This window comes from Rutidosis leptorrhynchoides, chromosome 3 (assembly GCF_046630445.1).
Source record: "Rutidosis leptorrhynchoides isolate AG116_Rl617_1_P2 chromosome 3, CSIRO_AGI_Rlap_v1, whole genome shotgun sequence".
Classification (NCBI taxonomy): domain Eukaryota; kingdom Viridiplantae; phylum Streptophyta; class Magnoliopsida; order Asterales; family Asteraceae; genus Rutidosis; species Rutidosis leptorrhynchoides.
This window is the reverse complement of record NC_092335.1, coordinates 631284885-631307408: the sequence shown is the minus strand read 5'-3', so window position 1 is coordinate 631307408 and position 22524 is coordinate 631284885. Positions and strand designations below refer to the sequence as shown.

Here is a 22524-nt window from a genome sequence, read left to right as displayed (position 1 = left end):
CAATGGACAACTGTTATATTCAGTATATTAATTATGCATCTTTATATACAACACTCTCTCACATTGAATGAGACATCTAACACTTGAAATTTATTGAAATATAGATAAAGCTATAGATATCATACGAATATGGCTCAAACTCATGTTATGTTACAAATTCATTATGGTGGTGCATTTGACAGTCAGTTCAAGAAATACTCTGATGGTTGAGATGGAGTATTGTTTGAATAATGTTGCCAATTTTCAGTTACGCAATATTCTAAAATTTCTTCAAGAAGATATACCTGATCATCACAAAGATGTTTGGTTTTTCGAAAATGCTAACCTACCAGCTAAAGTCCTTAAATACGAGGATGATTGGAATTCTTTGGTTGGACGAGCACTCACAATAAATGAAAAAATTGTGTTGTATATGGAATTTAGGGATGAATCCGAATACGTTGCTTATTATTCTTAATGAAGCAGTTTAATGTTCCTCCGCCAAAATAAAAATAACGATGTAAACAGTAGAATCCCATGATTCTCAGTACTCCTAACAATGTTGGACTCATTTTTGATGTTTTAATTACTATTTATGTTGTCTCTTTTTTATGAAGTCATAAATTTATATAACTCTACTTAAACATTTATACCGTTTTATATTATAATAATCAAATTGTTCTTCAGTCTATACTAAGAAAATTTTTTTTTTTTTGGAATAAGAATGAATGTCGAATGTCGATTTGCATATGCGCATATTAGTTACCTGTACATTTTATTATCTTTCACAATAATTTTTTTGTTGGGCCATAATTAATCTAAACAAATATAATGTAACTATTTAGCCCAACATATGGTTATGCCCAATTAGTGTATGATCAATGGCCTATTTTGATTAACAAATTTGATAATTTGTTGATATCCTAACTGTACCTGACTCTTAATATATCTTCCCACTTTATTCTGTAACACATACTGTCGCTACTTCAACACCGAATTCCAACTTCATATTCGTAATGAAATTTGTCTACAATAAGCTGATCAACGGCCAGACCATTGTAACTTGATTTAAATTCCTTTATTTTGTACATAAATTCAGGAGGTCGATTGCAACTTGTGTTCTTCTTTTTTTTTTTTTTTGAAAGGCAACTTGTGTTCTTCTTTACAATCTGTTATGTACAGCAGGGTTTAACAATTATATATGTTTTTTAAGTCGTCTATCTAAGATATTCAACGAAATTTTAACTCAAAGTTGTGAACAACACCATATAACCAATGTGTTAAAATATAAAGACAACTGTTAAAATTATGTTAAATTACCTAACTTTGTTGACTAAATACTCTTCATCATTATAACTCTAATTTAGCACACTACATACTAAACAGTTACCTTTTGTTGTTGTGGCGAGTTTAACATAGTAACCTTTTGTTGGAAGCCCAAATATGTTACAAGCCCATTAGTTTTAAATTGTAAGCCCATAATTTTAATTTCTAATTTAAACTTTTACTGTACTCTTTTCTTTGACTTCACCATAATCGATGAAATTCAAACATTCAAAATTCATATTCATAACTGCCCTAAAATCAAATCGCAAATTCTCTCAAATTGTTATCAATTTAATGCCATCCTATTAAACAATCATCCTCAATCATTTTTCTTAACCTATTACAATTTACATTCAATTCTTGTGGAACAATTAGGATCGTCATCGGCTAATGGTTCCAAGAAAAGGAAGAACACAGGAAGAACACTACAGCCACAGGAAACGAAACTCATGAAATCAGAATCCAGTCACCATGTAATTTGTTTAGTAATTCGGAATCCTCACCAACAAGTAAGCATATATTATTATAATTTCTATTCATTGTCAATTCATTCTGTTTCTATCCCATATGTATGTTTTAATACACACATCATTGATCACCATGTGTTTGGTGAAAGTCCTCAACTAATCCAAATGTATATATTTTGTAATTTTTTGTCTCATAATTTTAACTCAACTTAGTTTTATTAATTTAAATTACAATATATGATCATTACTTGACAATCTAATTTTCAACTTACAGGTCACAACATTAAAAACGATACACCTAATTACAGTTCACAGGTTGTTTCTCCAATTCCAACCACTCAAAATACTCCTTTATCTGACATTACAAACGGTTAGTATGTTGTGCACTATGTCTCTGTCACACATTTATTTTTACAAACTAATTCTCCAACTTCAATACTTATATTCATTTTCTCATTTCAACATATGTGTTTCATTTATAAACTTACTGTACTTATTCTGTATTATAGTTGATTTCGGTTCAGCTGCACCAAAGCCCTCTAAGTCTAAGAAAAAAAATATTCATTTGATTCGTAAGGATCGTCATTTCAAATACAATATATCTGATGAACCCATGTCTTTTAACATCTCAAACGCTGGATCATCTGCATTTTGTAATTCATGTATGTTATAAATGAAATTATATTTATTATACTTTAACATCAATCACCAATACATACATATGTACTGTCTATGAAGGCATAAGCATGTATATATTGTTTTTTCATACTTAGGTTCAAATGACGATATCAATTCTCATTTGTATACGCCTAATGTCAGTCAGTCAGAATTACAGAGTACTTTACCATTGTCGCATATAACAAATGGTTAGTTTGTCTTTTTCATAACATCATAACAGCTATATATAGTTGTAGTTATCATATGTACATACTCTGTAATCTTTTATTTCCTTAATCAAACACTTCACTATCAATTATCTGTACAAACAATATCGACATCATCTTTTGTAGAAACTGAACCTTCAAGTAAAGACAGGAGATCCAGATATAAATTAAGCACACCTGATGTTGATCCTTCTAAACTTCCTTCTGCACTCACCAACCAGTCTACGTTACGGGGTATACACATACTGTTTTCTTCTAATTATTAAAATAAATGTATTACATATATCAATATATTACTTATATTGGTGATATCAGTATTCAAATGCTTAACTAATTTTTCTTGTCAGGTTTGTGTTCTACATCTAATAACCAATATTTGAGGAAATGTAGAGGCCGACCTGTGAGTTATTCATTTACTGATGATGAAATTATGCCTCTTAATTTGTCACATTCTCTAAAGAACTCATACGATTTGAACAGTATAGAGAGTAACAACTTCAAAGGGATGTGTGGTGGTAATTTTATTTTTTATAATTTATATTTATATTCATTGTGTTGTTTACATGATTCATTAGTGTTAAAATACTATATATATATATATATATATATATATATATATATATATATATATACATACATATATATATATATATATATATATATATATAACTTAGATTCAATCCCATTTATATTTCAGAATAGTTAGATATAGGAGATCCGGTTTATGTATGCACTGCATGTAAAGCTAGACTTTGGAAATCCGAGGCTATGCGTGGTAACACTAATTTTCGGTCAAAGATGTATTCACTGTGTTGTTTATACATGGTAAGGTTGAAGTTCCCAACTTGATACCTCCACCTCAATATCTACTGGATTTATATAAAGGCGACTCATCAAAAAGTAAAAACTTTGTTGAAAATATTCGGCGCTACAATATGATGTTTAGCTTCACCTCTATTGGAGGGAAGATTGATCATAAGATCAACTCCGGTCGTGGACCTTATGTTTATCGAATGTATGGCCAAAATTACCATCTTGCTGGAAGCTTGCTACCAGAACAAGGAGAAATAGTAAAGTACTGTCAACTCTACATATATGATACAGCTAATGAGTCGGAAAACAGATTTAATGCGTATAGGTATTGATTTGTTCTAACAATATGTTAACTTCATATTACATATTTTTTATAATATTTTTAATTTGTCTTCCATTATATTTCAGTTCTCGAACCGCTAATAGTTGTTCGAATCCATATTCAATTGAATTTAGTACACTCAATGAACTAAAAGGATTACTTGATGCTACAAACCCTCTGGTACAAAAATTCCGTATGGCCAGAGATCGGTTTACTCTTAACGAAGAAGAACCTATTAGAATAAAACTCATTGGGAGTTCAGATAAGGATGGTTGAACCCACAATTTGCCAACAGCGAATGAAGTCGCGGCTATTGTAGTCGGTGATATAGATGGTATAGCAGACCAGAGAGACATCATTCTTGAAACACGTTCTCGCAAGTTGAAACGAATCAGTGAGCTGCATATTAGGTATCTTGCACTTCAGTATCCGTTACTGTTTCCATATACAGAGGATGGGTACAGGACTGATGTGTATCATCGAGGAGTTGATGCAGAAACTGATTCAGGTCATATTAAGTTAACACTTAGAGAGTTTTTTGCATACCGATTACAAGCCCGGGTGGGAGAAACGTCACTGATTTTGTTGTCAAGAAAGTTGTTGCAACAGTTTATTGTTGATGCTTACACTATGGTCGAGAACACACGGTTGAACTACATCCGAAATAACCAAAAGATTTTACGCGTATCTCCGTGTTCAGATTTGTACGATGCCCAGGAGTCTGGTCACCAAGAAGCTTCTAACATTGGTAATAGGGTGATATTACCGTCCAGTTTCACTGGTGGTGCAAGGTATTTACAACAAAATTATATGGATGCAATGGCAATCGTTAGAGCTTACGGACATCCTGATCTGTTTATAACATTCACCTGCAATCCAAAATGGCCGGAAATTTTGCGTTTCTTATCTGAGTTTAATTTAAATCCAGAAGACAAGCCAGACATCAGCACACGTGTTTTTAAAATCAAGCTAGAATCTCTTATGCGTAAGTTCAGGGTTGAAAAAATATTTGGTAAAGTTGTGGCAGGTAAACGTTCTTATTATACTTATTAAATAAATAATTGATGTAGCCTAATATATATGAGTTCACTTACCGCTTTCAATTGCTACATATGTGCAGAATTATACAGGATAGAATTCCAAAAGCGAGGTCTACCACATGCTCACATTTGCTTATTTCTGGATAAAACAGATCATGTTCCAGGACCTGACGATGTTGACAACTTTATTACTGCAGAATTACCAGACAAAAATGTTGACCCTGATTTATATTCAATTGTATCCGAGTTCATGATTCATGGTCCGTGTGGACCAAACCATACACACAGTCCGTGTATGACACAGAAGGGACAACGTTCGAAGCATTTTCTGAAGGATTTTCACTCTGAAACTCATTTTGATGGTGACGGTTATCCTCGATACAAAATACGTGATGATGGTAATTTTGTTGTGAAAGGAACCACTAACCTCGACAACCGGTTAGTTGTATATATTTTTGCTTTAAAATTTTAATTGAACACATTTATAATATTATTTCAACATATGTGTGGCATACAAAACTTCAACCAGTCATTTATGATACTCCAAATGCGAATACCTTTCAATATTCGATATTCTAATCTTTATAAAGTAAACATTTCTTTTATTTATTTCATAAATTGATAAAAATTGTAATTAAAAAAATGTATCCCATATTGATGCACATTATATATATCCAATAAATCGTATATATATGGGCATATAATTAATCTGTATTACTGTACTTTATGCAACATATATTGTAGATTTCATTAATTCTTATAATATGTTATATTATCATCTTTTATCTCATTACATGTTCCTTACATTATTTGTCATATACTTTTTTATTTATCAATGTAGGTATGTTGTACCTTACAACAAGCAACTACTGAAACAATATCAAGCGCATATCAATGTTGAGTGGTGCAACCAGATTGGATCAATAAAATATCTATTTAAGTACATTAATAAGGGTCCTGACAGGATTACAATTGCAATACAAGATTCTAATGCTAAAAAATCACATGCGAGAGATTCTAACAGTAAAGATGAGATTGCAACTTATTATAGTTGTCGTTACTTATCTGCATGTGAGGCATCTTGGCGTTTGTTCAATTTCGATATTGTTCACAGAACACCTGCAGTTTATAGGCTCCAGTTTCATTTGCCGAATCATGAACCAATATATTATGACAACGATGAAGTTGTCGAGAGTGTCCTTTTAAAGCCAAGTGTTGGTACATCGCAGTTCATCGAGTGGATGAGGTGTAATGTGATCGATGAAAATGCTCGAAAATATACATATGTTGAATTTCCAAGGCATTATGTGTGGAACAAGGGAGCAAGAAAATGGATGAGACGTAAAGATCAGAGGATCGTTGGAAGAATTAATTATGTTCCCCCTAAGTCCGGTGAAACATATTATCTACGGATACTTCTTAACAAAGTAAGGGGACCGACTTGCTATGAAGACATACGGACAGTGAAAGACGTGGTATATGATACATTTAAGGAAACTTGCTACGCAATGGGACTTCTAGACGATGATCAAGAATATGTTGTTTCTATAAACGAGACTTACCAAGTCGCATCCGGTGATTATTGTCGATCCTTATTTGTTTCATTAATAACCACCGATAGTCTGTCATGTGCTGATCGTGTATGGAATGAAACTCGCGACCTTTTATCTGAAGACCTAAGACATGAATGTCCTACCCAAATACTGGATCAAGGTATTCATTGCAATATATTTTTTTTTCTTTAACATACTTAATATATAAATTTTTCATTATATAATTTAGTTACATTATGTAATTAAGTAATAAATATAATAAAAGGATATAATTTTTTATGTAGATGAAGATCAGATCAAGAAGGTTTTGTATAACCTTGCTTTGGCAAAAATTGAAAAAATGTTAAATAGTTCAGGCAATAGCCTGAAGAATATTGCAAACATGCCTTACCCTGATTACGAGTATATTGACTACTCGTGTAACATGATGATTCAAGATGAGCTGTCCTACGACATGCACAGCCTTCAAGTAGAACATGAAACACTATTCTCGACTATGACTGATGAGCAAAAGTGTGTATACAATACAATACTAGAAGCTGTTGATAAAAATGAAGGTGGCACCTTTTTTCTTTCCGGTTACGGAGGAACTGGTAAAACCTTTGTTTGGAAAACTCTAGGAGCTGCACTTCGTTCTCGTGGTGATATTGTTATTAACGTTGCATCTAGTGGTATAGCAGCTTTACTTCTAACGGGAGGTAGGACCGCTCACTCACGCTTTGCCATTCCAATTAATGTTGTTGAAGACTCATTTTGTAATATACAACCAGATAGTCAGCTTGCTGGACTTTTAAATGAGTTGAAGTTAATAATTTGGGATGAGGCACCCATGCAGCATAGACATTGTGCTGAAGCTTTCGATAGAACTATGAGGGATATTATACGTTCAGATAACAGGGATAAAGCTTTTGGTGGAAAAGTAGTAGTTTTAGGGGGCGATTTTCGACAGATTCTACCTGTTATCACAAAAGGAACCAGATCCGAAACAGTCCATGCATCTCTTCACTCTTCAGAATTATGGCGTGAGTGTAAAGTTCTTAAGCTGACTAAGAATATGAGACTTCTTAATTGCGTTTCTCATTCCGACCTCATGGAGGTTAGGGAATTTGCTCAGTGGATCTTAGACATAGGTGAGGGTAAGATTAATTTACCAAACGATGGTGAAGCAGATGTGCAATTTCCTGAGGAGGTCTTGATCAGGTCAAATTACAACCCGGTTGAAAGCATTGTCAATTCACTTTATCCTTCTCTTCATCAAGAACTTGGTAATCCATCATATTTTCAGGAAAGAGCTGTACTTGCACCTACAAATGAGGAGGTTGATGCAATTAATGAGTTTGTTTTGTCTGCAATAAGTGATTCAGAAAGGGTATATTATAGTTCTGATACTCTATGCCCAGATGAACTTGATGATTTATTTGCGCAACAAGTCTATTCTCCTGAAATCCTTAATGGTTTAAAGGTTCCTGGTGTTCCCAATCATAAGTTAGTCTTGAAAATGGGGGTTCCAATCATGTTACTACGTAACGTTGACCAGTCAAAGGGTCTATGTAATAGCACGCGCTTATTAGCTGTGAGACTGTTTGAATGCACCATTGAAGCTCGAATCATAACTGGGCATTCGTTTGGTAATCTAGCCTACATCCCTAGGATGATCGTTGAACCGACAGATAAAAGTATCGCGATAAAGTTCAGGAGACGTCAGTTTCCTGTTACCGTCTGTTTTGCAATGACGATTAACAAGAGTCAAGGTCAGTCGTTGTCAAATGGTGGTCTTTTTCTGCGAAAACCAGTTTTCACTCTAAGTCAACTATATGTTGCCATTTCTCGTGTTACAACAAAAAAAGGATTAAAAGTGCTTATATTGGATAAGGAGGGTAGGCCATCAAATACAACAAAGAATGTTGTGTATAAGGAAGTCCTTCAAAGTGTTTCGTAGAGTACTAATCTGTTTCAAAAAGTGTACGTCCTTTCGACTCTCCTTTTAGGTTATTTATTAACGTATAAGTTATTTTACGTTTTGTTCTTTACAATATCTTTATATGATTTACCGTTTACATCAGATTGATTTGTTGTTTTAATTATATTTCATTAATTTACAGTTCTAAATATGCATTAATATTTTATGCAAATTACTATTTTTTATTATGTTTATGTAGGTTACATGTGCCTGGATTCAACCAGTTTCTTTAACAAGTGCCAAGTTTCAGCAATTGAGAGATGCAGGCTCAGTTGGTTATGCTGCACCATAAATAAATCTTAAATCTGTTTCTGTATAATGAATTCATTGTATCATACAAAGTATTTGATATATGTAAACATATAAGTTTCATTCTATTTATATGGGTGTGTTTGGCTTTGATTTTCTTCTTATGTTTGATTAATATTAATAAATAAGCTGCAAAGCTTCAATGTTAAGCCATGCAAGTTGCAGAATTTATCTTTCATATCACAAAATACGCAGCATTTTTTTCTTCTAGATTGAGAATACACGTGTTTTGTAGATGCAGAATTATGAGGAACTTAAACATCTCCATTTATCTCAAAGCCATCATTTTTGTTTAAAAGTAACTACTCTAAACTATGATATCTTAAACTTAGTACCTATGTTACTAATCATAAATATAATTATTTAAACCGTAACATTAATTTTTTTTTACAGATTACAAATTTTAATTTTGCTCTAACTACTACTCCTAATTTAGTGGAAACATTTGTTTTTCACTTATCTTTAAATAATTCAACGTGCCTCTTACAGTTACCTTCTGTAACCACTCCTCAACCCTAACTACTACTCCTCATTCTGAAAACTACAATCTCAAATTACAAACACACGAATCATAGCTCATAAACATGGACTCTGTGAAAAAAAATCCTTCCTCATCTTCAGCAACAGGTTTTGTGAATGGAGTCGAAGATAAGGTTTATTTTCTACACTATTATTCTGATCACTTAAGTTTTCTTTAATTTTCAAACATTTTACAGTTTGCAACTCCTTTCCAACCAAGAATTGTGCTTTTGGAGTAGTAGTTGATTGTTGCTTACTAGAAATTGATTTCTGTATTCTGTGAATATAAGTTGAGGTTTTGTTTGGCATCGTCATTACAATGGACTTGCTTATTTTTTTTTTCGCAGATAATCATAGTATTTAAACAGCTCATCAATAGGAACCTACAAGCTGATTAGTTTTAACTCCATATATTACGTATCTGTGAATAAATTTCATTATTGTATATAAACTTTTTTTTTTTTATATTTTTGAAGAGAAACTTACAAAAATACTTCGAAATAGAGAGTATGTAAAGAGGTCAACAGAGCGCAAAAAGGTACATTTATAATTGAATTCATCTTTCAGTCTATTCAAAATCATAACATTCTTATAAATGTTTACTTAACTGTCACCTAATTTTATACAAGTTGTGGTTCAGGCATATTATGAACATTTAGAGTCGGAGAACAAAAAATTGAAAATCATTATTGCTAATGCTGATCTAATTCACAAGCAGGTGTGTTTGTTTATATTTGTTAATTAAATAGTAGGCCTTATATATGAAATGTTTATGGGTGCTGCTACTTTGCAGCATGACTTGTATTGTAAATATGTCCTTTGAGTGGCTATATATATATATATATATATATATATATATATATATATATATATATATATATATGAAATTATATATATATATATATATATATATATATATATATATATATATATATATGAAATTTTGATTGCTTTTCCAAAAAAAAAAAAAAAAAATTGCAGAATGCGAGCCATATTAAATGAAACATTTTATTTACTTTATTCCCACATCGCTAGGATATATATTAAATCTTCAGTATTAAATAACGGGAGCGCAAACAAACCTACTAAATGTTCGTTCAGAAATTGGATTTTGAATAGGATGTGGGCTTTAATTCAATTGAATTGGGCTTTTAAATTTCTACCGGATAGTGGGTTAGCCTGGTGTTGCTGGATATATATTCGGTATTATAAATTATTGGGGCAATTAATAAATTATAGGCCCTTAAAAGTTATGTGCCCTGTGCAGCCAGCACAGCTAACACAGGCCAATATCCGGCCCTGTACACTATACATTAAATCATTTATATTGACTTTGTTTGTCTATTTAATATTTCACTTGCAATCACATATATATTTTTATAAATATCTTAAATTTGAATCGTTCTTTGTAACTTTAATATTTTTATTTTACAGCAATCAATTCTAGCTAATAAAACAATAGTTTTCCCACAATGTAATGAATCTGGTATGTAATTCATAATGCAAACTTGCTTTTCTTTTATTAATATCTCTCACACACACAAACAAACACACACACACACACACACACACACATATATATATATGTATAGTTTTATTTATTACTTACTATAATAATAGATAAATATGATGTTTACCAAGAATTTTATACTTTTGTATTGTTAATTTTTTTTTTAAAGATACTCTAAAATTTAGTGAAGTCTACAAGTGTTGGTTCAACGTTCACAACGATCATATATCTCGCCTTCGTAATGCAATGCTTACTAACCAACCAGAAACAGAATTACATCATATTATATTAACTGTTTTCGAACACCTAAAGAGCAAGTTTTTACTTAGAGAGTTTGCATCTAAGGATGATGTGTTGAACCTTCTATATGGAACTTGGATGACACCTGCAGAACTTTGTGTCATGTGGTTAGGTGTTTTCGTCCATCTGACGTTGTCCATGTAAGTATATAAATATACAGTACCAATTTTAATTAATACACGAATCTATCTTTACTCATTTTTTATTTATATACATATATATATATATATATATATATGTGTGTGTGTGTGTGTGTGTGTGTGTGTATGTTAATAGTAATTAACTGCTATACTAACTTTGTTACAGCTTCTTAATGTTCACCTACAATTAACACCCGAACAAAACCAGTTTCTTATCAACTTGAAGAATGATACTTTCAAACAGGAGACAGAGCTAACAAAACAATTTACGCAAATTCAGTCCACTCTATCAACCCGTTTAGTTGGGGAAGCGTTACGCCAGACAGGTGATGATACGTATATCAACAATTATATGAGTGAAATGCATATTTCAATGGGAAATCTACGCGCGATGGAAGAAATAATGCAAAAGGTATACATAGTGATCTTTCTTTTTTGGTACACATAATACATAAATTATTTCCCCATCCAATTACATTAACTATGCATTTTTATTTATTCTTTTTTTACTAACGTTAACAATTAATACATTTCAGGCTGATGGTTTACGTGCTATTACTCTTGACAAAATACACAATCGTTTCATCAAAAAACAATTTGCAATGGCTCTGTTAGCAATCAGTGCATACTTGAACCGAATTACAACATTAAGCTATATGTGGATAAGTCGTCCAAAGTCCTGAAATTTATTTTTTTCCCAACAATGTATTTTTCAACAGATCTGAATTATGGTCTTATGGTTATTTATTTGTTTCTAAGTAACTGGTGTATGCATCTTTATTCCAAAGATGAAAACTAATTATTTTTAATTGAACATGATTCTGTAGAGATAGATAGGTAACAGTACTAATTGCACCAACATAGTACAATAAAAGGAAAGGCACGATTACCTAATTTATAATGCATGATGATCAGCGGTATCCAAATACAAACAATGTCAGATGTATTAACAACGACAACACATTACATTATTGTATATGGTATGTGAATAATGTATGTTGAAGTTTGATGAAAATGTTCGAAGTATAAAAAAACCTATCAAAACCCGCAAGGTTGCGGGTATTAAACTAGTTTGTTAGTATAAGTATCAAATTAAGTTTTGCATGAATGAAATTAACAAATACTATTTATTCGGTAAATCATTTAAAGAAAAGTGAAGACTTTTATCCGTTAGTCTCTTGGTTTTATCTCGTTTTCTAGCCGCGTCCATATTGTTTTTCTACAGACTTGATCCCTTCATTCATAAAATGGTGCTCTCATGCTTCCTCTGTCAAACATCCGTTAAAAATGTCCGTTAAATCTTGACATCTGCATTGTATGTGAGATAAATTCATCTTTTTACGCTTTATCTTCTTTCTTAAAATACCCCGATGACCCATTCTTGGTCATCTTGTCTCCAGACCCATTATCATCAAATTCCCACTTCATTAAGATACAATTTGAATTCCATCAAATCATGTAATGATATACACATATTAACGGCTTGAAAGTAACAGCTTGAAAATTGACAACTTGAAACCTCTAGCACAGTACCAAGATTAAATCAATAGCTCATCATCATGGTTGATTCTGAAAATTTAGATGCCAGTGCAATATGGTCAAAAATGTGTCCCATACTAAAAATTTAAATAATATGAGACAATATATTTATAGGTATTTAGACCTATTCATGCCATGAGACTTATCCCTACGCCGCTATTATTAAACAAATACAAAACAATTTATTAAGATCCTTGCAATAGTTGAGTAAGTTCTTGTTGTTTTTATCTTTTTCTGTTTTAGGCACAGAATTATTGTATACGCAGAGGCATAATCGTTTAATGATTTATTGATATTTGAGTGTAAACTTTAATATAAATTCAATAGCAATTCATTTATTTATTTTTTGTTAAATTTAAAATATATTATTATTATTATATTATCACTATTCACTATATTCACTATATACATTAAAAGAGAATTTCGATTACATAATAATTGTTTTCAAAACATCCTTAATTACCATTGGATTAGAAAATAACGTTACATTAACCCTTGATCCAACGACCCTTAATCATTCACTTAAAATATTAGCTAATAAATCAATTTCCCATATAAAATACCCCTCCTTATACAAAATAAATTAGGGTTCCTTTGCTCACATCTCATTCTCATTATCATTATCACGTACCTCTCCTCAACATAAAAAAAAAAAAAAAAAAAAAACTCTATCCAAGATCTAATCGTTCTACATTCACTAAATGAGAAGATTCAATTTAATTATGTTGTTATTGTTCAATCAGAACAGTCGTCGAAATAAAATATCTTTGCATATGGAAGAGGTATGTAAGCTTCTCAGAATTTGTATCTTTGTTGTAATCTGCAAGTTTTTGAATAGCTTTGTGCACCTGCTTATGAAGACTATTGATAATAGTATTTTTCAATTTTTGTTACACATTTATAAATTGTTTAAAAAGGTTGAATTTTCAATCTGTGTTTTTTTTAATTCAATTTTTTTTATGATAAAACTTTCCTGCCAGGTAATTACTAATTGGGGCTTCGGTGAAGCACTGGATTACTTTTTCACTATTGATCTGTTCATACCTCTACTGCTTTATTCAGCAGATTTAGTTTCGATGCGTTTGAGGTAAAAAAAGGTACACTAATTTCTTTAAATTCTTTTTTCGTTGTTTATATACATTTATTTATTCAGCATGTGACAATTTTTTATTTATTATTATTAGTATAAGATGAACAAAAGGAAAAGATTGCAGAAGGAGTACGTACTACACATTATTGGTGGCTTTTATGTTGGTTTTTTAATTCTATTTATGCATAGGTCATATGTTAAAGTTTTACTAAGACGATGCAATTGTTAATAACTAACCTTCAATTTTATTATACTGCCTTTTAACTCTGTATTTTGATTTGATTTAAATTATGATTATGATATTATTTGCTAGCTATGACAATTTTTCCTGCTCTTAATTTAGTAGGAATATGCTGATTATATTTGGAATCAATTGCAGTCCTCCTCATTTTCATATGAGCAAAGTTTCATGGGCATTTTGTGTGTATTTGGAATCAATTGCTGTCCTTCCTCAACTAATGATGATGCAAAAAACCAAGGTTTGGATCTTTTATTGTAAAAGTACCATATTTTAGTGATACATTTACTTGGTAAAAATCTAATAATCAGAAAAGTAATTCGTTTAATCTTTTTCCTTAGTGTGGATGATCGAACCATCTACTGCACGTTACGTGTTTGCACTTGGCCTTGCAAGGTTTTTGGGATGTGCTCACTGGATCATCCGGGTATAATCAAATAAACATAAAACCAATTGTTTATTTTTTTTTTTTTTTGAAAGGCAAGCCCCCAAAGTGTAGGTAGTAAGGATTGAATCTTGGTTTCCTTTGGAGATTTCCAAGCACTCAACCACTAGGCCACCCCTTGGGGTTTAAAACCAATTGTTTATGTACACATAATATATGCTTATATGTGAATTTATGATTGTACAACTAAAACTGTAACTTATGCATTATATTGTGTGATGAATGATAGGTTTATGAATCTGCTGGATCGTATCTGTTTTTACTAGGAAGCGGATACTTTTGGTTGCCGACGGTCTTTCTCGCAGAAGCGGTTCAAACGTTCATCTTGGCCGATTTTTGTTACTACTATGTCATAAGGTAAATTGTGTGACGAAATATAAATTCCAAGTTCAACAGTTAGTCTTAGTGGTGGTAAATTGTCCAACAGGTTTAGATGGGTTTGGTTTTAAAATAAAATGATATGGATAATATACTGTAGATTTGAAATACACTTTAGTTGAGTTTTAGTCCATTTGACCTGTTTTTCTTGAAGGTATAATTTTATTGTACCCATATGATCTGTTAGAATCAAGCATAACCCATTTTGATCCGTTCAATAGTTAAGTGGGTCGACATTGTCACCTCCAGTTTTTGTTCATCAGTTATCAGTTTAATAACTATATGATATTTCCTTTATTTTGCAGTGTGGTGAACGGACAAATTTAGACCAAAAATCGAAACCCTAAATGTATACATTTGTAAGAAAAGTTACGCTTACCTGGTAGTTGGAAAAAGGAAATGACATACACGATAACGGGGATGAAATGGTGTGTGTGACGGAATGGGTTGCAGGCGGATAAACGACGTGGGTTGTGCGTGCGGCGGTGACGACGTCGACGAAGGTGTGGGTGGTTGTGATGGAATGAATTCATCGGTCGGTGGTTGACTATTCAGGTTGCACCTTTCTTGCTACTGTGCATCTATCGATTATCAAAGATTATTAGTTTCAAATTCCTTATAGTTTTTTAAGTCTTGAATTCCTTTTATTCACATGAATGATGATGGCTTTAAATATATGATGGTTATTTTTATGATCCTTAACCTTTGTTGCATTGCATTTTAATTACCAAGTTATACATAATTCTAGAATCTATAGAAAAATCATACATAAATACATGCAATAGTTGCATATGTCATCTCTATTAGATTATCTTTAATTAACTTTGGAACATTTAGCAGTTAGCCCTGGTATATGTAGACTGAATGAAGATTTCATAAAATTGATTATAATTAGTTGTAGACGTGGCATATGGGTTGTTCAAAATGTGCTTGGATTAAAATGTATTTGGTATTTCATGTGGAAAAATTTGGGTCCTTCTAATTATTTATTATACTTATACTTATTTGGACTAATGGAGATTTTATTTGTACAGATACTCGTACACTTTGGGTGACTTTCTCTCTTATTTTAGAGGTATTATTCTGCTTATATTTTAACAGCTAATACTTGTGGTGAATTAACATTATTGTTTCATAATTTGTCAATTTGTGCTTCCTTTTGTGCAGACATATACATGTGCCAAGCTCATGAAAGAAAATATCCCTGTTAAAGGTTACCTTTGACAAAATAGTTGTGATCGAATGAACCTTCTATGTCAGGTATGACATAATTGAAATGAGTCTTTTATCCAATGCTTTAGTATTTTGCCTAATCTAACCTATTATTATTGTTTGGGGGAGTATTTGTTTGGTATGTTGAGTTAATTTGTTTATCATGTTAATTATGGTAGGTTTTAAAATATAATCCCATACTTGTTGATTTACTCCAAATTATTTTGTTCATTGTACAAATAATGTATCTTAACAGACTGACTCCTAACGTAATACATTTGATGTATTTTCAGGTTTCTTTATAGATTGATGTCTTCAACTTCAGTTCCAGTTTTTCACAATTGGAGGTGAAAAATTCAAGAGTTTGTAGCGTCTTGTTTCCTTTTTTGTTTGTTTGCAGCACGAGGTGTGCTTCTTTTGGCAAGAAGCTACTTATTCATCATCATTTTTTGCTCTGGGGTCGAGTAAATTATCAAAACTACACAGATATTACATATCAAGTAAACATAGTTTGTGATAAATTTAAGTATTGCGTGTAGAAGGAAAATTTTAGATATACTGATGTAAAGTATTTCCCGCTCTAATAGACAAATTACCATAATATGACGATGACAACTATGAGCGTTGGGGACTAAATGCTGCACCGTTGGGTCGAAACCCAGTTCATCATCATACTGTTTATTCCAACCTACAAGTACTTGAACCAAATGCCAGCCTTTGTTTACATCAGCCCTTTTTATTGGGCTGCTTAACCAATTCTGTCCACTTGACTACAACTAATATACGAAGTTCACTTGTGTTTTTTACTACAACTTTATTAGCTGTATTACAATTTACAGGTACATTTCATAATCATTATAACTTTTATCATCGTCCATCATGTTGATTATTTAACAGAATTTTTGTGACACAACGATCGAATCATATTGTTCTTCGAAGGTTTTAGTGCTGGATCATAATTATTTGTATAGTTATGATGTGCGGCTTTGAGAACGTGTTCGGAAATAATACAGTTTCAATTGAGGTTGCAATAGTTTGGAATAACATATGCTTGAGACTGTTACAATTTGTCCTTATTTATTTTTTTATATAGAATCATAAACAACAATTAATAATAATGAATGTTTCTATGTCTTTGCAGAGAACATAAAATTGGGATTGTTTTTTAGTCATGTTGGCAAGGGATTCTTGAGCTTCAGAAGATTTAGAATATCAAGTAATTAGAAGAAGTTTGGTGGAGTTGGTATTATTTGTTCACCACCCTTTTGAATATATTATTTATTTTATAAAGTTCACTAGGTTAGGGTTTAGGGTTTAAGTTTTAGGGTTTAGATTTTTTGATTTAGAGTTCAGGGTTTAGAGATTAGGTTTAGGGTTTAGGCTTAGGGTTAAGATTTTAGTGTTTAGAGTTTATGTTAGGGTTTAGGGTTTAGATTATATGGTTTAGAGTTTAGGTTAGGGTTTTGGGTTTAGGGTTTAGATTTAGGGTTTAGATTTTAGGTTTTAGAGTTTAGGGTTAGGGTTTAGGGTTTATATATAGGGTTTAGGGTTTAGATTTTAGGGTTTAAAGTTTAGGTTTAGGATTTTGGGTTTAGATTTAGGTTAGGGTTTAGGGTTTAGATTTAGGGTTTAAGGTTTACATTTTAGGGTTTAGAGTTTAAGGTTTAGGGTTTTGAATTTAGGTTTTAGATTTAGGGTTTAGATTTTGGGGTTTAGAGTTTAGGTTTAGGGTTTTGGGTTTAAATTTAGGGTTTAGGTTAGGGTTTAGGGTTGGGTTTAGATTTAGGGTTTAGGGTTTAGATTTTAGGGTTTAAAGTTTAGGTTTAGGGTTTAGATTTAGGGTTTAGGGTTTAGATTTAAGGTTTAGATTTTAGGGTTTAGAGTTTAAGGTTTGGGGTTTAGAGTTTAGATTTAGGGTTTAGATTTTAGGGTTTAGAGTTTAGGTTTGGGTTTAGATTTAGGGTTTAGGTTAGGGTTTTGATTTGGGGTCCAGGATTTATATTTTAGGGTTTAGAGTTTAGGTTTAGGGTTTTGGGTTTAGATTTAGGGTTTAGGTTAGGGTTTAGGTTAGCGTTTAGGGTTTATATTTAGGGTTTATGGTTTTTAGGGTTTAGAGTTTAGGTTTGGGGTTTAGGTTTTATGGTTTAGATTTAGGGTTTAGGGTTTATATTTTAGGGTTTAGAGTTTAGGTTTAGGGTTTAGATTTAAGACAGTTGCATCCATAGGTCCAGTAATTGAAGTAGATAATGAGAATCATGCTAAAAAGGGGGAACCTGTAAATTTAGAGAATTGGCCCATTCAAGGTTAATAAAGTTGAAAGCTTCGTGATAGATTTTACTCGGATTATCTGCAAAGCAAAAAATTTATACGGAGTACTACTTATAGTGACACTAATTGATCTTGTTTGGGTTGGGCTGGTTTAGGTCTATATAAGTAAAATTATGATATTATTTTTATTTAAACTAATTTTACGTTTAAAAACTGTGTATTATGGAACTTTATTGGAAGCGAAGAATCAATGGAGTATATGTTATTCAAGGAATCATTGAAGCACAGGTAAAATTGATGTAATTAAACCAGCTCGCCGAGCATATGTTGTTTATCTGTGCGTATAACGTACAAATATGAGCTATTTCTATAAAGTAGCCCAGTATATCTTTATAATGATGATAGAACCCTAAAAGTTAAAAAAGATTTCGACTTCTTTATCATTTTGTACATCGGTGGGTTTATTATTTGTTAGGGGTACACTTTTCAATGTCCTCTTGAACCTTCTTGTTTGATTATTTGTTACCATTTTGTTCAAGTAGATGAGATTTCATCTTCTGAGTAGGTTTTAATTTGGGGCTGCCTATTTGAGTTTCAAATTGCTATCTTTTGAATGTAGAAAGATAATGTAAATATTTTATTATGTATATTCATGAGTTTGTACATACAATGTGTAGCTATTGTATGGTTGTGCATATCTTCATTGGATACTTAATAATAAGAAGCTTGCCTTTTCTAAAAATATACAGAGCCAGACTTTAAGTATGCTACCAGGAGGGTATAACGATAATTCTTTTTTGCTGGTTGAGTCATTTCTCAAATAGGTACTCAAGGTGCAGATGTATATGGGGTTAAAAACCTGACAAATTTAGTAGCTTTCATACAAGAGTGTTGCGAGTTTTCAGAAACCATTGTTGGCATTATGCACACAATGTGGTAGAGTACATCATATGCTGTGGATTTCAACAATTTTGTATAACGTTAGTGTTATGCTCATTTATTTTTTAATTAAAACCATCTTAGAGGGCTATCTTTGAACTCTATTATTCTATTTTGTAGTGCACATTTAAGTCACGTTATGATCTATGAACTCTGTTTATCAGTATTTCAAACGTTATATTGATGCTACATGAAATTTAATTTAGTAATTTGATTGATTTATGTTATGTAAACTATTTTTTTTTTAATTCTTGTTCATAGTTGTTTATGATTTATATTACTTTGCTAATCTGTTTATAGCTCCCGAAGAATTTGACAAAAAAAAAAACATTTGATTCTTTGCTATAACAATCGAAAACCAAGTTATAAAAACTCTGTTTCTACTTTACTATAATTTTTTTAAAGCATCCTGCGAATTCGCGGGTCTTTAACTAGTTATGAATTATTTGAAACTTGTTTCTAATGTTAAAAATAACATATTAAAGGTTTAGCATGATAATCTATATCTATAGGTCATTTTAAGGAGCCTAAACTAATCTTAGCCATCCATTTAATTAACCATCTTTAATCTTAGCCCTTAATTTTTTCCTAATCATTCTAATGACCTCATAATCTTGGCCTTTAATTGTTTGATTACTAAAACACCCTAGATCTTTATTGAAAAATTACACGGGTTAGAAGAACAAAATTAGGGGTTAACGCACATCTAATTCATTCAACACACACTGCGAGAAAAAATAAAAATAAAAAAAAACTGCAGTTAGCGCAGCCCTAAATTTTTCTCCCCAAATAGCATAAATTCATTTTAGGGTTTAATTGATCAGGCTATTTGAAGATCGATTTTGCAAATCCACTCAAATCAGTAGGCTATATGAAGATAATTATTGTGTTTAACATGTGCAATTAGCTGTACAGACCGTTGATTTCAATGTATACCTTTCTCTTCTTCACCTTTTTTTTTACAAGTAAATTATCATACAAATACATATGACTTAGGAATTGTAACCAACAAGTTCATAGTTTTGTAAATCAAAAGAAGGAAGCGAATCGTTTTCTGAAGGTCAATGTAAATTGACAATAAATTCATGCTCGATCTTTACGGGTCAGTTGATAGTCAAGGTTCTACAACTAATGATATGATTTCAGAACCGTTTCAGTATCCAAATGCGTCCGAAAGCACTCCCAGGTACTAATTTATCAATGCATTTGTGTTTTTGGATTTTATAAGATGTTGCATATTATTTTCTTATTTACTTATTTACTCTATACAATCTGATACATTTCTTTGCTACAATCAGAATACAATTTGATACATCTCTTTGATCTGAAAAGGCATGAAAAGACGAAGAGGAAAGCACTTTATTTTTAACATAGATAGGTTCATTAGCAAGATGTTTCTCCGAGGTGATTCCATCAATTCATCATTCTATTCATAAACGTGTTGTAAAAGACTAAAAGGTATTATTCCTTTTCTTTTCTTGATCATCTTTTCATTTTAGCTTTTTGATTCCAAGATGATGTGGTGTTTACAAACTGACTTGTGATGCAACTTATTGGTGCTTCTGCATTTCAACAATTGTTAGTTAACTTTCAGGTGTTGAATCTGACAATATTTCAAAGACATTACGTCCTGGAAAGAGAAAGTTGTCAACGTGGCAAGTTCATTTAGAGATATATCCTGTAAGTTTCATATTGCTTTGGCTTATTTTAGTTTATAACTTTCTTGGATCATGCTATGAATCTGTGGCCTCTTCCCCTCCTTTATATCTGGTGCAATGCATTTGTTTACTCTTATTTGGTTTTTTGTAACGCTATATGTGTAGTTATGTAAACTCTCCTATTAGGATACTTGATATTTTCAACAATTTGATATAGATATTATAATTAAGATTATGAGTAAGAGTATATTCATTAAGGGTAGTTAATCAGAGATACCTCTCTGAGAACTTACTTCAAAATATGCTACAATTTCGTAGAAGCTAAAGGACTGTTGTTCCTTATAAGGGACAACAAATCGGACTTAGGATAATAGTATCTTTCACAATTTTTGTTGCAGCAAAGATTGCATGACGTTAACACCATTATTAGTGTTATTGTCCCAAGTATGTGAACACACCACCATGCAACATAGCTCAGACAGTTTAGTGGTTGCTGATATTTTAATTCTGAGATGCTATGCTGGTTTTTAGACATAACGATGGTGTATCATTTTAATTACTTATAATGTACCTTTAATTAGTAGCTTTAGTGAACATAAATTAATACAGTACCATTAATGTACACAAATTATTTTCCATTAATAGCTTTAATAGCTTTACTACACAAATTATTTTCCATTAATACAGTACCATTAATAGATTTACTGTACATTATTTTCCATTAATTGATCAAGAACTTCTCTAATTATTTGTTGATCCAGGGTGTAACATTATGATGGAATCATACGAATTTGAAGAAAGGTTATAATGGTTAAAAGGTATGGCTCATACTTTATAAATTACTTACGGAGTACATTTTATGTACTTAACTTATAGTTATATTCCATATCTAAGCACGTAAGAACTTGATTTGTGAGAAAACTTTCTTGGGGAGGTTAAATCATTTGGTTAGGCCACTACATGAGTGGGTCACTAAGTGAGCCTGATTTACTTTCTTGTGATAGGTCTAGGGCGGTTTTGGCATGGACGTGGATGGGTGTGTCAGAAAATTATTAACTTTTTTAGGACTTTATTAAACTGATGTAGCACATAAGTTACAACTTATATCGTTATTTTAGAGTTTATGGTTGTAATGTTAACTTAAAAATGTGGATATTGATATTCACCATGGTGACGGGGTTGAAGAAGCCTTCTTTACTATCGACAAGGTGATGATTGTTCCTTTTCTTTGGAACGGGCCATTTTCTAATCTATGTAGAAAAAAAGGGTGTGTAAATTACAAAATGCAAATTGTATATTTATTTTAGTGTTTTTTTTTGTTTAGATTTACTTTATATTTTCTAAATGTTGTAAAGAATATGAACATCATCGTTTGCAGGTTATTCCTCCTGGACGGATTTCAGCAAGGTTATACAAGAAGTGAATGAAGCGGACGGGGATTTAACATTGACCAACACATAAGGGTCTTCTCCAAAAGCAGTGCCACCAATATGGTCAGAAGTGAGTAAACCTTGCAAACGGGTCGGATTGGGTCGGGACCCGAACGGGTTTTAGGATGAAACGGGTCGTGGTTTGAACGGGTCAGGCTATTTTGTCGGGTCAAACAGGTCAGGTCTAAATGGGTTAGGTCGGGTC

The 22524-nt window shown here is 31.8% G+C and overlaps 2 protein-coding genes and 1 long non-coding RNA gene across 3 annotated transcripts; all 3 read left to right on the top strand.

The window, feature by feature from the left end:
• Nucleotides 1-707: 707 nt before the first annotated feature.
• Nucleotides 708-8636, top strand: LOC139902353 (uncharacterized). Its single transcript, XM_071884990.1, has 13 exons — nt 708-747; nt 2047-2142; nt 2282-2434; nt 2546-2638; nt 2783-2890; nt 3004-3056; nt 3487-3794; nt 3878-3984; nt 4087-4818; nt 4912-5269; nt 5673-6544; nt 6669-8302; nt 8544-8636. Exons 1-13 carry the CDS (start codon nt 708-710, stop codon nt 8634-8636), a joined length of 4647 nt encoding a protein of 1548 aa, XP_071741091.1.
• Nucleotides 8637-9237: 601 nt separating this feature from the next.
• Nucleotides 9238-11805, top strand: LOC139902352 (transcription factor TGA2.3-like). Its single transcript, XM_071884989.1, has 5 exons — nt 9238-9280; nt 9649-9710; nt 9813-9890; nt 11289-11534; nt 11659-11805. Exons 1-5 carry the CDS (start codon nt 9238-9240, stop codon nt 11803-11805), a joined length of 576 nt encoding a protein of 191 aa, XP_071741090.1.
• A 1514-nt stretch (nt 11806-13319) lies between these two features.
• LOC139899033 (uncharacterized) lies at nt 13320-14230 on the top strand. Its single transcript, XR_011777282.1, has 3 exons — nt 13320-13443; nt 13642-13758; nt 14131-14230. It is a non-coding gene; the product is annotated as an uncharacterized lncRNA (long non-coding RNA).
• The last annotated feature ends 8294 nt before the right edge of the window (nt 14231-22524 follow it).